General features: G+C 49.2%; 1 protein-coding gene across 1 annotated transcript in view; it reads left to right on the forward strand.

The window, feature by feature from the left end:
• Positions 1-12500, forward strand: part of nrxn2b (neurexin 2b) — a 186073-nt gene that overhangs the window by 117741 nt on the left and 55832 nt on the right. Inside the window, exon 6 of the mRNA XM_060035898.1 lies at positions 10652-10953. Coding sequence (XP_059891881.1) covers positions 10652-10953 — 302 coding nt within the window. The remainder of the gene's footprint in view (positions 1-10651; positions 10954-12500) is intronic.

Genomic DNA, 12500 nt, shown 5'->3' on the forward strand with positions numbered 1-12500 from the left:
AAGAGACGGAATCAGCTCCGGGGCTGTGAGTGTGAGCACTGAGTAGGCAGGGCCGTGAGGAGGAGGGCCCCCGGAGGTGCTGACGGTGCAGCCCGAGGGCCCCCCCCCCCCCCCCCCCCCCCTATCTCCGAGCTGGCACCGGGGCAGAGGATGTAATGTTCAGGAGTCGAAGGTGGCAGTGGGGGAGCGGGGAGAGAGAGGGGAGAGGGGCGGGGCTGCTGACCAAGCTGAACGCCCCCAGACTCCAGTCTCGCTTCTTTGTGTAATTGCACCGAGGTAAGATGAGCGCACTAACGATCTTCGGGGATGGAATGCCGCCTTGCGATGCAAATCACATTCGATTGTTTTCTTATTCGTTTCACATTAAACTCTTAAACAGTCCTTTCTTTCACTTTTAACTATAATTAGTTTTTACTTTGTCTTCTATAATCGAAGGTCATTCGCTACTGGTTCACCATCTACAAGTTTTAGCGACGACAAAAACATAATTTTTTGAGTTGCTTGCTTCGGTTAGCTCATACTGTGACTGCAAATAAAGATCTCGCAAGAGGATCCACTTCTTGCGACTCAACGAAACAAAGGACATTTAAACTCAACAGAAAGTGTTTGAGTCTCTGTTGGAGCGTTCCTGTACGTTTGTTCAGTCAAGTCGAAAGTACATCCTGCCTCCGTGGGTACATATTGTTGGGACTTTTCAGAATCTCTGATCAAGTTTCATATATTCCAGGCTACTCTGTTGAAGGCCATCTTGTGCAGAAAGGTTGTTGTTTTGCAACCCCGAAGGGTTTTTGCACGGCATCAACAAAGGGAAACGAGGATGGCCTCTAACGGTATAAGCAGCTGTGTTGTTCTCCATGGTTGGGTCAAATAGTGCACACACACACACACACACACACACACACACACACACACACACACACACACACACACACACACACACACAGACGGAGAGAGAGAGGGACAGAGACAGAGACAGAGAGAGAGGGACGGAAAGACGAAGAGACGGAGAGAGTGATGGAGACACGGGAAGAGACAGAGAGACAGAGAGAGTTAGTGAGATGCCAAGCGAAAGAAAAGGGGAGAGAGAGAGAGAGAGAGAGTGAGTCTGGCTGGGGTGCGACAACAAAGCACCCGAGCCAGACGAGCGAGGCGAGCAGGCGGTAAAATGTAGCCTTTTTCATTAGCGTGCTAGAAATCAGTCTAGGATCAATACATACAGTAATCACTGAGTCTGAAAGGGGTGGGGAGTGCAGGTTATTGGCAGACTGGGAGAGATATCGTTGGCGTCTCCTGTTCTCTGTGGCCACCAGGCAGACACTTTATAACGGCCACGGAGTTGTGAGCTAATTAACAAATTAGCCATCTTAAGGACCACCTAGAAAGACCGGTGCAGACTAGGTCAGAGCTAGGATGAAGAGGGGAGGGGGGACTTCAATATAGATCATCGATTACAAGTGATTTAAGTCTGAGAATGACCTCGGAGCATTGGTCGGAAGATAATGAAACTTACTGAACTACTGATCACTTCTAACACTTAATATCTGCCTCACATGATGAAGTAGGGCAAACATATCCAATAAAAAAAGTTTAATAGTGTTCTGGTAGGAAAGCAGTTAGAGCTGTAAACACATGACTTAACACATTTCAAACACACAGGCGAGAATGAAGTTGGTTCAATGAATAAGAAAGCGGCGAAGAAGTGAGTGTGAGCGGCAGAGGTTAGCCTTCCACGTTGTCCTCCGCCAACAGCATGTAGCCCGCGTAGCTCTGCCAAGCAATAAACCTTCGTTTCTCCCTCGTTCTCTGTGTGTGTTCGCTGCAGTGTATGTGTGTGCATGTGTGTGTGTGTGTGTGTGTGTGTGTGTGTGTGTGTGAGCCGTGGACTCATTTCAGAGGCCCCGGGTGGGAGAGAGTGCGACGTGGCCGGGATCGGTAGGCCCAGCACGCCTGTTCCGTTCATCACTATATATCCAAACGGCCATTTGTACCGCCGCCGTCGCGCTGTGGAAACGTGCTTTCAGATGGCGGCCATGCATCCTCTCCGCACCACGGCTGTGTGTTGGGGACGGGACGGGACGGGGTGGCGGGCTGGCGGACGGTGGGGGGGGGGGGAGGGGGGTTGAAACTAATAGAGGGTGACTGCACTGCCTTGCACTGCATGCTCTACCCACATGCGGTCCCGGATGGAGTGTGTGTGTGTGTGTGTGTGTCTGTGTGTCTGTGTGTCTGTGTGTGTGTGTGTGTGTGTGTGTGTGTGTGTGTGTGTCTGTGTGTGTGTGTGTGTGTGTGTGTGTGTGTGTGTGTGTGTGTGTGTGTGTGTCTGTGTCTGTGTCTGTGTGTGTGTGTGTGTGTGTGTGTGTGTGTGTGTGTGTGTGTGTGTCAGAGTATTAATGTCGAAACCTCGCAGTAAATGGGGGGTGAGGAGTAGATTTGGCAGCGGGGGGGTTGGAGCGGGGGGGCTGTTATGTGAGATGTAGTCACACACCACAACGCACACTTTTCTCAAAGAGACACACACACACACACACACACACACACACACACACACACACACACACACACACACACACACACAAAAACTGTCTTTCCACAAATACACAAACACACACACACACACAGTATGTCCATCCACACATGTGTCCTATCCCATTTGGGCTCTCTGCTAAAACCAGCCTAATTATCCCCAGGGTGTAATGGAATGCGGCCGAGGGCAGTGCGTTGGGCTTCATTATGTGTTGACTAATGCGCCGCGAGAGCAGCTCATCCTATTAAGCCCATCACACACACACACACACACACTCACACACACACACACACACACACACACACACACACACACACACACACACACACACACACACACACACACACACACACACACACACACACACAGTGTGTCCACCATCTTACCTCTCTCTCTCTCTCTCTCCCTCTCTCTCTCTCTCTCTCTCTCTCTCTCTAGCGCTCACTCGTTCTCCCCGAGTGTGCACTGCGCCTCAGTTACTGTCACACACTGCACCGCGCTCATGTGGCTGCAATGTTTCACTCAAACCAACAGAAACAAGACTGAACACAACATAGATACTCATGATGCATTCGGGTGGCCAACGATTTTTCAGTTGCCATTGTCAAACAACTATTGTGTTTGTTTGGTGGAGTAATTTCATCTTGGATGTGGCATTTTTACAGGCAGAAACTTTCATCCAACTGTCTCCACAAATCACAAAACATGTTGTTAAGGCATAAGGTAGGGGTCAGGTTGATCACAGGGGAACTGCAGCCATTTGGGAATCGAACCCAGATCCTATCCCACTAAACCATCCTGTCTCCTCCTTACCGGCCTAATATCTTATTATCTCGCCTCGAGTGGAGGTGACCTTATGGTCGTGGTTCTAAATGGTATACCTCATAAAGGATTTTACCATAAACCATAAACAATATATCTATATGGTAACTGTACCGACCCAAGGTCCAATGGCCTGTCACTGTTTGCTGTTAGGACGGTATATGTTGTCATGACGACCTAAGAAAGGGTTATTTATACCCCGGCTGACGGACGCAGGGAGTCCCTGACATGTTTGGAACGTACACACACACACACACACACACACACACACACACACACACACACACACACACACACACACACACACACACACACACACACAAAGAAACATTCGCACACACACACACACACTCATGCCATCGCTTTGTCTGTTGCCTGGTCACCTTGGCCTTCCTGTGACAGTGATAAGTGTTAATGCGTGTGAGTGCGTGTTCGCTTATGTGTGTGTGTGTGTGTGTGTGTGTGTGTGTGTGTGTGTGTGTGTGTGTGTGTGTGTGTGTGTGTGTGTGTGTGTGTGTGTGTGTGTGTGTGTGTGTGTGCGCGTTTCCAAGTACATACTCATGTGGCATTTGGTATGTGAGTTATTTTTCATTTTAGAGCTAGAACTATTTATTTTGCATGTGTGTTGTGTGTGTGTCAGTGAGTGTGCAGACATGGATGCTTACAATTGTGTGTGTGTGTGTTTGTGTGTGTGAGTGTGGTTGTGCAACGAGAGTGTGTTGCGTTGCTCGGTAGGATGGGTCTTTTGCTCCAAGGGCAAACAGCCGACGGGATTGGCTGCTTGACTCGCTGACATCACTGTAGTCTGTGTAAACTCCTCAGAATGAAAACTGAAAATAAGAAGTCAAAATGGCGTCAATTAACTTGAACAATTCACCCTTTCTAGGCTTTGTGCAAGGCCGTATTTTTGGTCTTAATTGGGCTTTGACTGTTGCTTTGCGAGTCTTCTTTTTCAATCCAAAATGATTGTCCTGCATTCAGACGATCAGCAATCTCCATCCCAATTAAGGATTAGCTACAGTGTTTATGCTTAAAAAATAAATAAATCATCTGAAGACCGATAGTGTTACCAATAGCTCAAAGATCTCAGAGGTAAACGTGTAAGCTAATGAGCAGTACCAAGAGAACAAAAATAAAAGGGACAAGATATTCTATAGAAAATCCTGTTAAATGCGACTGGATTGTTTCAGTTCTGTCCTCTTAATGAATGATAATCAAAGCCGCAACAACCTCAGAAAATATAACGAAGGAAAGATCATGGACGTCTGAATTTCAAAATGACTCCTTCATCTAGGATTGAGTCTGGCTCTGTTTGGTGAGGTAATTGGGACCTTGACACACTCTCTCTCTTTCTCTTTGCATCCCTCCCTCTTTCTCTCCTCTCGCTCTTTATCGAGCAACCTTCTTAACTCTCCCTCTCTGTATCCATCTCTCTACCTTACTCTTTCTCTTTTGTCCACTCTCAGTGATTATATCTGTTTCTCATCCTCATTCTCTTTCTTTCGCTCTTTCTCTCCGTCTCTCTCTCTCTCTCTCTCTCTCTCTCTCTCTCTCTCTCTCTCTCTCTCTCTCTCTCTCTCTCCATCTCTCTACCACTCTGTCCCTGTACAGAGTGGTAGAGAGTTAGGAGAGAGGGTTGGTGAGAGGTATATAGCCCGGGGCGTTACATAGACCATATAAAACAACTTGCAGAACACTGGAGGGGCCCCACCATTACAAGATGCATACTGCACATTAGAGGGGCGTCGGGGGAGGGGCTCGAGTGATTTGATTGGCTCCTCACTCAGAGGAAGTGTCGGTTGGAAGTAGCTTCTTTGAGATATTTATCGGCTCCCCGTATTCGACTGTCTTATGGGCCCTAGGGGTGGTCGACTGTGTGCTCTTACTTTTATTTAACGCGCAGCTTAACGCCCGGAAAAATTAAATGGATTATATTATTTTACATTATTACAGATTAATAAAAATAAGTAATTTATTTATTTATATTTGTCTGTTTGATAAAAAAACTTTCGGGATACTACCTTTATTGAGCAGCCGGCTTTACCTTGTATCTATATTGCTTAGCGTTGCCAAGTGGTGAAATGCAAGTGTACGTTAAAAGTGACTGCTTGTTTGTTTTTTTGGGCCTGCAGTCCATAAGGAGCTGGGCTATCTCGTCCTCGCCGCCTTCTGTTCATTAAAAATGCATCAGCATAACAGTGTGTGTGCATGTTGGTGTTTATCTCTGTTAATGTATGTTGGTTTGGCTGTGTGTGTGTGTGTGTGTGTGTGTGTGTGCCTGTGTCCTTGTCTGTGTGTGTGTGTGTGTGTCGGTGTCTGCATTTTGTGAGGCTGTCTTCTGTGCTTTGTGTTTGCCAGTGTGTGTGTCGTCTGTGCTTTGTGTTTTAGTGTGTGTGAAAATGTCTGTTCTCTTTGGTGTAGGTAGATGTGTGTGTGTATGTGTGTGTGTGTGTGTGTGTGTGTGTGTGTGTGTGTGTGTGTGTGTGTGTGTGTGTGTGTGTGTGTGTGTGTGTGTGTGTGTGTGTGTGTGTGTGTGTGTGTGTGCGCGCGCGCGCGCGCGCGTGCGTGCGTGCGCGCGCGTGTTCATATCTTGTCTCTCTGAAAGTGCTGTGCTTGTGGAAGTTAGCCCACGCTGTTTGTTGCTTACTGCTACGGTCCGTGCTCCGGATGGAGAGGAGTTGATGTTGTGTATGGTGGTGATGGAGGGGTGGGTGGCGGTGGAGGTAGATGGAGGATGGGTCGGAAATTTCCGTTTTGGAGGGGTGGGAGGTGGTGGTGGAGGGGTGGGTGGTGTTGTCGGTTGGGGTGTCATGGTTGGTGAAGTTGTCAGTGTGGTGGTGGTGTCAGTGTGCTGGTGGTGTCAGTGTGGTGGTGGTGTCAGTGTAGTGGTGGTGTCAGTGTGGTGGTGGTGTCAGTGTGGTGGTGGTGTCAGTGTGGTGGTGGTGTCAGTGTAGTGGTGGTGTCAGTGTGGTGCTGTCAGTGTGGTGGTGTTGTCAGTGTAGTGGTGGTGTCAGTGTGGTGGTGGTGTCAGTGTGGTGGTGGTGTCAGTGTAGTGGTGGTGTCAGTGTGGTGGTGGTGTCAGTGTGGTGGTGGTGTCAGTGTGGTGGTGGTGTCAGTGTAGTGGTGGTGTCAGTGTGGTGCTGTCAGTGTGGTGGTGTTGTCAGTGTAGTGGTGGTGTCAGTGTGGTGGTGGTGTCAGTGTGGTGGTGTTGTCAGTGTGGTGGTGGTGTCAGTGTGGTGGTGGTGTCAGTGTGGTGGTGGTGTCAGTGTAGTGGTGGTGTCAGTGTGGTGGTGGTGTCAGTGTAGTGGTGGTGTCAGTGTGGTGGTGGTGTCAGTGTAGTGGTGGTGTCAGTGTGGTGCTGTCAGTGTAGTGGTGGTGTCAGTGTGGTGGTGGTGTCAGTGTGGTGGTGGTGTCAGTGTGGTGGTGTCAGTGTGGTGGTGTTGTCAGTGTAGTGGTGGTGTCAGTGTGGTGGTGTTGTCAGTGTGGTGGTGGTGTCAGTGTGGTGGTGGTGTTGTCAGTGTGGTGGTGGTGTCAGTGTGGTGGTGGTGTCAGTGTAGTGGTGGTGTCAGTGTGGTGGTGGTGTCAGTGTAGTGGTGGTGTCAGTGTGGTGGTGGTGTCAGTGTGGTGGTGGTGTCAGTGTGGTGGTGGTGTCAGTGTGGTGGTGTCAGTGTGGTGGTGTGGTCAGTCTGGCGGTGGTGTCAGTGTGGTGGTGGTGTCAGTGTGGTGGTGCTGTCAGTGTGGTGGTGGTGTCAGTGTGGTGGTGTTGTCAGTGTGGTGGTGTGGTCAGTCTGGCGGTGGTGTCAGTGTGGTGGTGCTGTCAGTGTGGTGGTGGTGTCAGTATAGTGGTGGTGTCAGTGTGGTGGTGGTGTCAGAGGGGTGGTGCTGTCAGTGTGGTGGTGTGGTCAGTCTGGTGGTGGTGTTGTCAGTGTGGTGGTGCTGTCAGTGTGGTGGTGGTGTCAGTGTGGTGGTGTGGTCAGTCTGGTGGTGGTGGTGTCAGTGTGGTGGTGTTGTCAGTGTGGTGGTGTGGTCAGTCTGGCGGTGGTGTCAGAGGGGTGGTGGTGTCAGTGTGGTGGTGTTGTCAGTGTGGTGGTGGTGTCAGTCTGGTGGTGGTGTCAGTGTGGTGGTGGTGTCAGAGGGGTGGTGCTGTCAGTGTGGTGGTGGTGTCAGTGTGGTGGTGTGGTCAGTGTGGTGGTGGTGTCAGTGTGGTGGTGTGGTCAGTCTGGTGGTGGTGTCAGTGTGGTGGTGGTGTCAGAGGGGTGGTGCTGTCAGTGTGGTGGTGTGGTCAGTCTGGCGGTGGTGTCAGAGGGGTGGTGGGTCGGTGGTTCCGTCTCTAATACATCATTGAAAGGGCTCGCTGTGGTCCATTTACCACGCGTTAGTTCCAACTACACCAGCCTCTCGAGCGCCTGCTAGCTAGGCTTCTTGCTCTCTGTTCTCTCCCTCTGTTCCGTCCGGATCTAACGATCTCTCACTCTCTGCTCCTTCTTTCTTTCTGTAAGCATTTAACCGTCATTCTGTTTTTCTCCCTTTCATTCTCTCAGTAGTCATCCAGCTGTCGTTGTTGCTGTCTTTATTAAACCATCTCTTCTCCTCTCCTTTCTTCAACCCTTCCCATTGTTTTTCTTCCTTTCTCTTCCTTCGTCATCTACCTCCTCTTTCTCTTCATTAAAACTTCCCGCCGTCTCATTATTTTTGTCATGTCCTAACATCTCTCGCCTCCCCTCACACTTTAGTTCTGTGTCGCTCTCTTTCTCTCCTTAACAAACTCTCGCCTTTCTTTACGCACTAGCTCTTTATTGCTCCCTTTGTCTGACTCCTTTCACTCTCTTCCTCCTCTGTCTTTATCATACTCTCCCTGCCTTCCTTCCCTCATCATGCTAAAGCGTTCACGTGGTCTTAGGCTCACTGATTGTGTTTGTCCCAGTCGCCGTCCCCATAAGGCTGGTGGAGAGGCACCGTGGACTGCAGTCATTATTTCTTCCCATGTCATGCACATGTGCACTTGTGTTGCACGCAGCACAAAGGAATGCGTTTTTGTGTGTTTGTGTGTGTGCGTTCATGGCACGGGTAGTGTTACTGTTAGCGACCTCAGACAGAACTAGAATAACAAACGCCCTGTGGGTGCGAGGAACGGACGCAACCTTCATTGTGTCTCCGTCAACACTGGTATTATAAGTTTAGATCTTTATGGCTGTTTCAATGGTCTTCATGAAGGCCTTAATGTGGACGTCAAACAAACCAAGGCAAACAGACACAGACTTGAAAAGACTTGAAAAGTGACTCACACTTTTTGTCAGTTTTCTTCTCTGCAGAAATACTTCAATCCAATGTACGTTCTCAACACTAACATGCCCCCGACGCATCCACACACACACACACACACACACACACACACACACACCCAGCCCACCCTGCTCCATAGATCCACCAGAAACCATGCCATGTCATCCATCAACCACCCCCCCTAACCCTCCACCCTGGCTCTCCACTCAGCTTGCTAGGCCTCGCGATTGGTCCTTTAATCTTTCCAATCCGCCACACCCAACAACCGTGCCTGACTCCTCCCCTCTCCTCCTCCGTCTCTTCCCTCTCTACCATGGCCTCACACCCCCCCCCCCCCCCCCCCTCCTGGGAAATCCCAACAAAGCCAGACATTTCCCCGGCTTTGCCATAATGGAAAGCATTTGGTGATGAAGCGCCACTCCACCTCGCCAAACCCAGCCCCAGCCCTTCCTCTTTTCCACCTCCGACCTTCCCCTCTTACACATGGTGTGGGCCCAGCCTTTTAATCTCATTATGGGGCGGTTGTAGAGGATTTCGGCCTAGTGTCCCGAGAGATGGCGGAAAGGACTGGGTCGGGTGTTGATGGATGGAAAGGTATAGATAAGGTTGTAGTTATTAATTGGTAACAAACCTTGATCCCCAAGGAAATTCCACACAGAAAAAAAAGTTTTCCACACAAAAGACTGCATAGAGAGGTGTTGAGTTGATAGGGTGACAAACAACTCTCCCTCGGTTCCCAGCATGCATTGCAACAGTGTTGGATTCAGGTTAGGGTTAGGTCTCGTGCCTGGCATCTACTTTTCAGAAAACAGAGGTTGATGTTAAAAGGTAGACTGATGTAGTGTGTGAGTTAACCCCCGGAGAACACCACTTCCTCCTCATCCTCCTCCTCCTCCTCCTCTCCCCTCGTTAGACCCCTCCCCTGGGAGCTCTTAGCCGTTAGCTACGGCCGCACTGCTACGGCGCTAAACGAGCAAATTGTTGGGGCGTCGGCGACCAGAGAGAGCTGTCGACTGACTCGTTTCGTATGGCGCGTTAGCGTCCAGGCATTTAATTAATGATCACAGCCCTCCCATTGTGGCCGTCTCCATTCTGCATCCTCTGCAGTTTTTCCTTTGCCGTTGACATTTATTTTCCCGCCGTTGGCAAGGAACAACAAACGTCCTTCTCCAGCATAGCTTAGCTTCCAATTCGACAACACAGACAGGATTGTGCTCTGTTTGTTGTGTGTTGTGTGTGTTTTTTCCCCTAAGGGAGGGTTTTAGGATTTGAAATGACATCATGGTCAGACGGAGTCGGCCGTTGGTTGCGTGAAAGCCGTGACCACAAGCCTCTTCAATCTCCCAGCGCTGTTTAGTCCGGTGTTTTGACACTAGTATGGGGGCGTTGGATGTCGGATGGTGGTTTGGGCAGGGGTTGGGGAAGGTTGGGTTGACTGGCAGCAAACCCCTCCCCCCCCCCCCCCCCATAACTAAGATGTCTGCTTTCTCTGCATCTATTTTGAGTTTTCGTTTATGTTTTTTCCTTTGGAATAAATGTCTCTTTTCCTTGTCAGGACTTGTCAGTTATTGGGCTCTTTTAAAGGTTTTATTTAATAGTTTATCCCGCCCTCTCTCTTTCTCTCTCTTCTTCCCCCGCCCCCTCTGACTCGTCAGTCTACTACACTGTCCTGTGTATCTCAATTGTTAGGGCATCGTGAACAACCCGAGCAACACTGCTAGGGTTGGGTGTTTGGTTCCCCTACTGGGCCCACTCTCTGTACTCAATGTATGTCGCTACGACAAAACAGCGATCCGCTGCATAAGCTTGTGCGAACGTCTCCTCTGTGCATCTGAATCCACCATCAGTTTCAGCCTACCCATAGTCATTTTTCGAGAGATAAAGAAATTAGTCACAACTGTATACAAAATAAGCGGTTGAGAACTTGTTACTTTCGATATTTTTATTTCAAACCCTGGCTACGGCTCTGAGCCCCAGATGCTAACCTCCTCCCCCCCTTGTCTCCGCTCCCCCCCCCCCCAGGCAAGGAGGAGTCGGTGGCCACCTTCAAGGGCAACGAGTTCTTCTGCTACGACCTGTCCCTGACGCCCATCCAGAGCAGCACGGACGAGATCACGCTCTCCTTCCGCACACAGCAGCGCAACGGCCTCATGCTGCACACGGGCAAGTCGGCCGACTACGTCAACCTGTCGCTGAAGAGCGGCGCCGTGTGGCTGGTCATCAACCTGGGCTCCGGGGCCTTCGAGGCGCTGGTGGAGCCCGTCAACGGCAAGTTCAACGACAACGCCTGGCACGACGTGCGCGTCACGCGGAACCTGCGCCAGGTAAGCGCTAGCCGCCGCCATTGTCGCCAAGGCGTGAAGGAGACTGAGATGTGTTTATGGGTCTGCTGCAAAGTCGCTCTGTCAATCCGGGTTGGACTGCTCGTTCGTTTTCTTTTACTATCGTGCTCTTCCTCTTTATCTTTTACCATTTCTCAATTTCTTTGTGGTTTATACTTGACTTTCTTTTACAATCTCTCTCTCTCTCTCTCTTTATCGTTTACCATTTCTCTATTTCTTTGTGGTTTGTATTTGACCTTTCTTTTACAATCTCTCTCTCTTTATCTTATACCATTTCTCTATTTCTTTGTGTTTTTTCCTGCCTTTATATTTTACTATCTCTCTTTATGTATTTAACTGTATCTCTCTCACTCTCCGTGAAATCTGACTTTTACTACCTCCCTCTCTATTTTACCATCTCTCTCTCTGTATTTGTCCTGCCTAGCTCACATGCTCCCTCATTCTAGGGAACTAGGATGTTCCTAACCTCTTCCCCAGGTTAACGTTTCCTAACAGCTTCCAGTTCCTCTTTCCCAAGGTTGAGGCGAGAGAGTGGTGGAAAAACATTGCTGAAATATTCATTTGTTTCTTGTCTGTTTCCACAAAAACATCTCAGAGACACCATTTCACCTCCACACTCTGTCTTCCATTCCCTCCGTTCATGCCAGTTATTTGAGTTACTAGCGGCTACTTGAATTACTGCTGATTCAGCTGATTCTTTTAATCAAATTACTTCAGTTAATATCAGATACTATCACTTCACTGAAAATATCAACCAAACTTTTTCACACCTTATACAGACAGATGTATAAATGCTGTTCTTAGTCCTTGTTGTTTGTAGCATTTTTCGTGCTGGTTTAGGGGAGCAAAACCAGCACGAAAAAAAACAGCTTGAATCCTGAGTGTGTTCAACACATGAAGAGAATGGACCAAAACATCTTTGGATAACTTTAGTCCTGGCCAGGGGGAGCACCAAAGCACAGCTCGAAACACATAGTGTTTGAATTAAAAAGTGTGTTTGTGTGTTTGTGTGAGCATATGCGTGTGATTCTGTGTTTACATATGCATGCACAAACAAGAGGATACTCGCAAATGCACCCCCACAGACGCATACGCATCCAACTCACACAAATATAGGAAACATACTCACACTGTACACACATGCAGACACACACACACACACACACACACACACACACACACACACACACACACAGACACACACACACACACACACACACACAGACACACACACACACACACACACACACACACACACACCGTTCCCCGACACACACATAGGCACACACACACACACGCACACACACACACACACACCAAACACAGACACACTCTCACCCCCCATCCCAACACACTCACAGATACACACCCAAACACTCACATACACCCCAACCATCCAACACACACACACACACACACACTCTCTTTAACACACACACACACGCACACTCACAATGAAATTGAACTTTTTGGGCTCAATATTAGCTTGGTGATCGGCGGTTTCGGATAGCCGGGCTGAGATACGATCA

Source organism: Gadus macrocephalus, chromosome 17 (genome assembly GCF_031168955.1).
Source record: "Gadus macrocephalus chromosome 17, ASM3116895v1".
NCBI classification, from domain to species: Eukaryota; Metazoa; Chordata; class Actinopteri; order Gadiformes; family Gadidae; genus Gadus; species Gadus macrocephalus.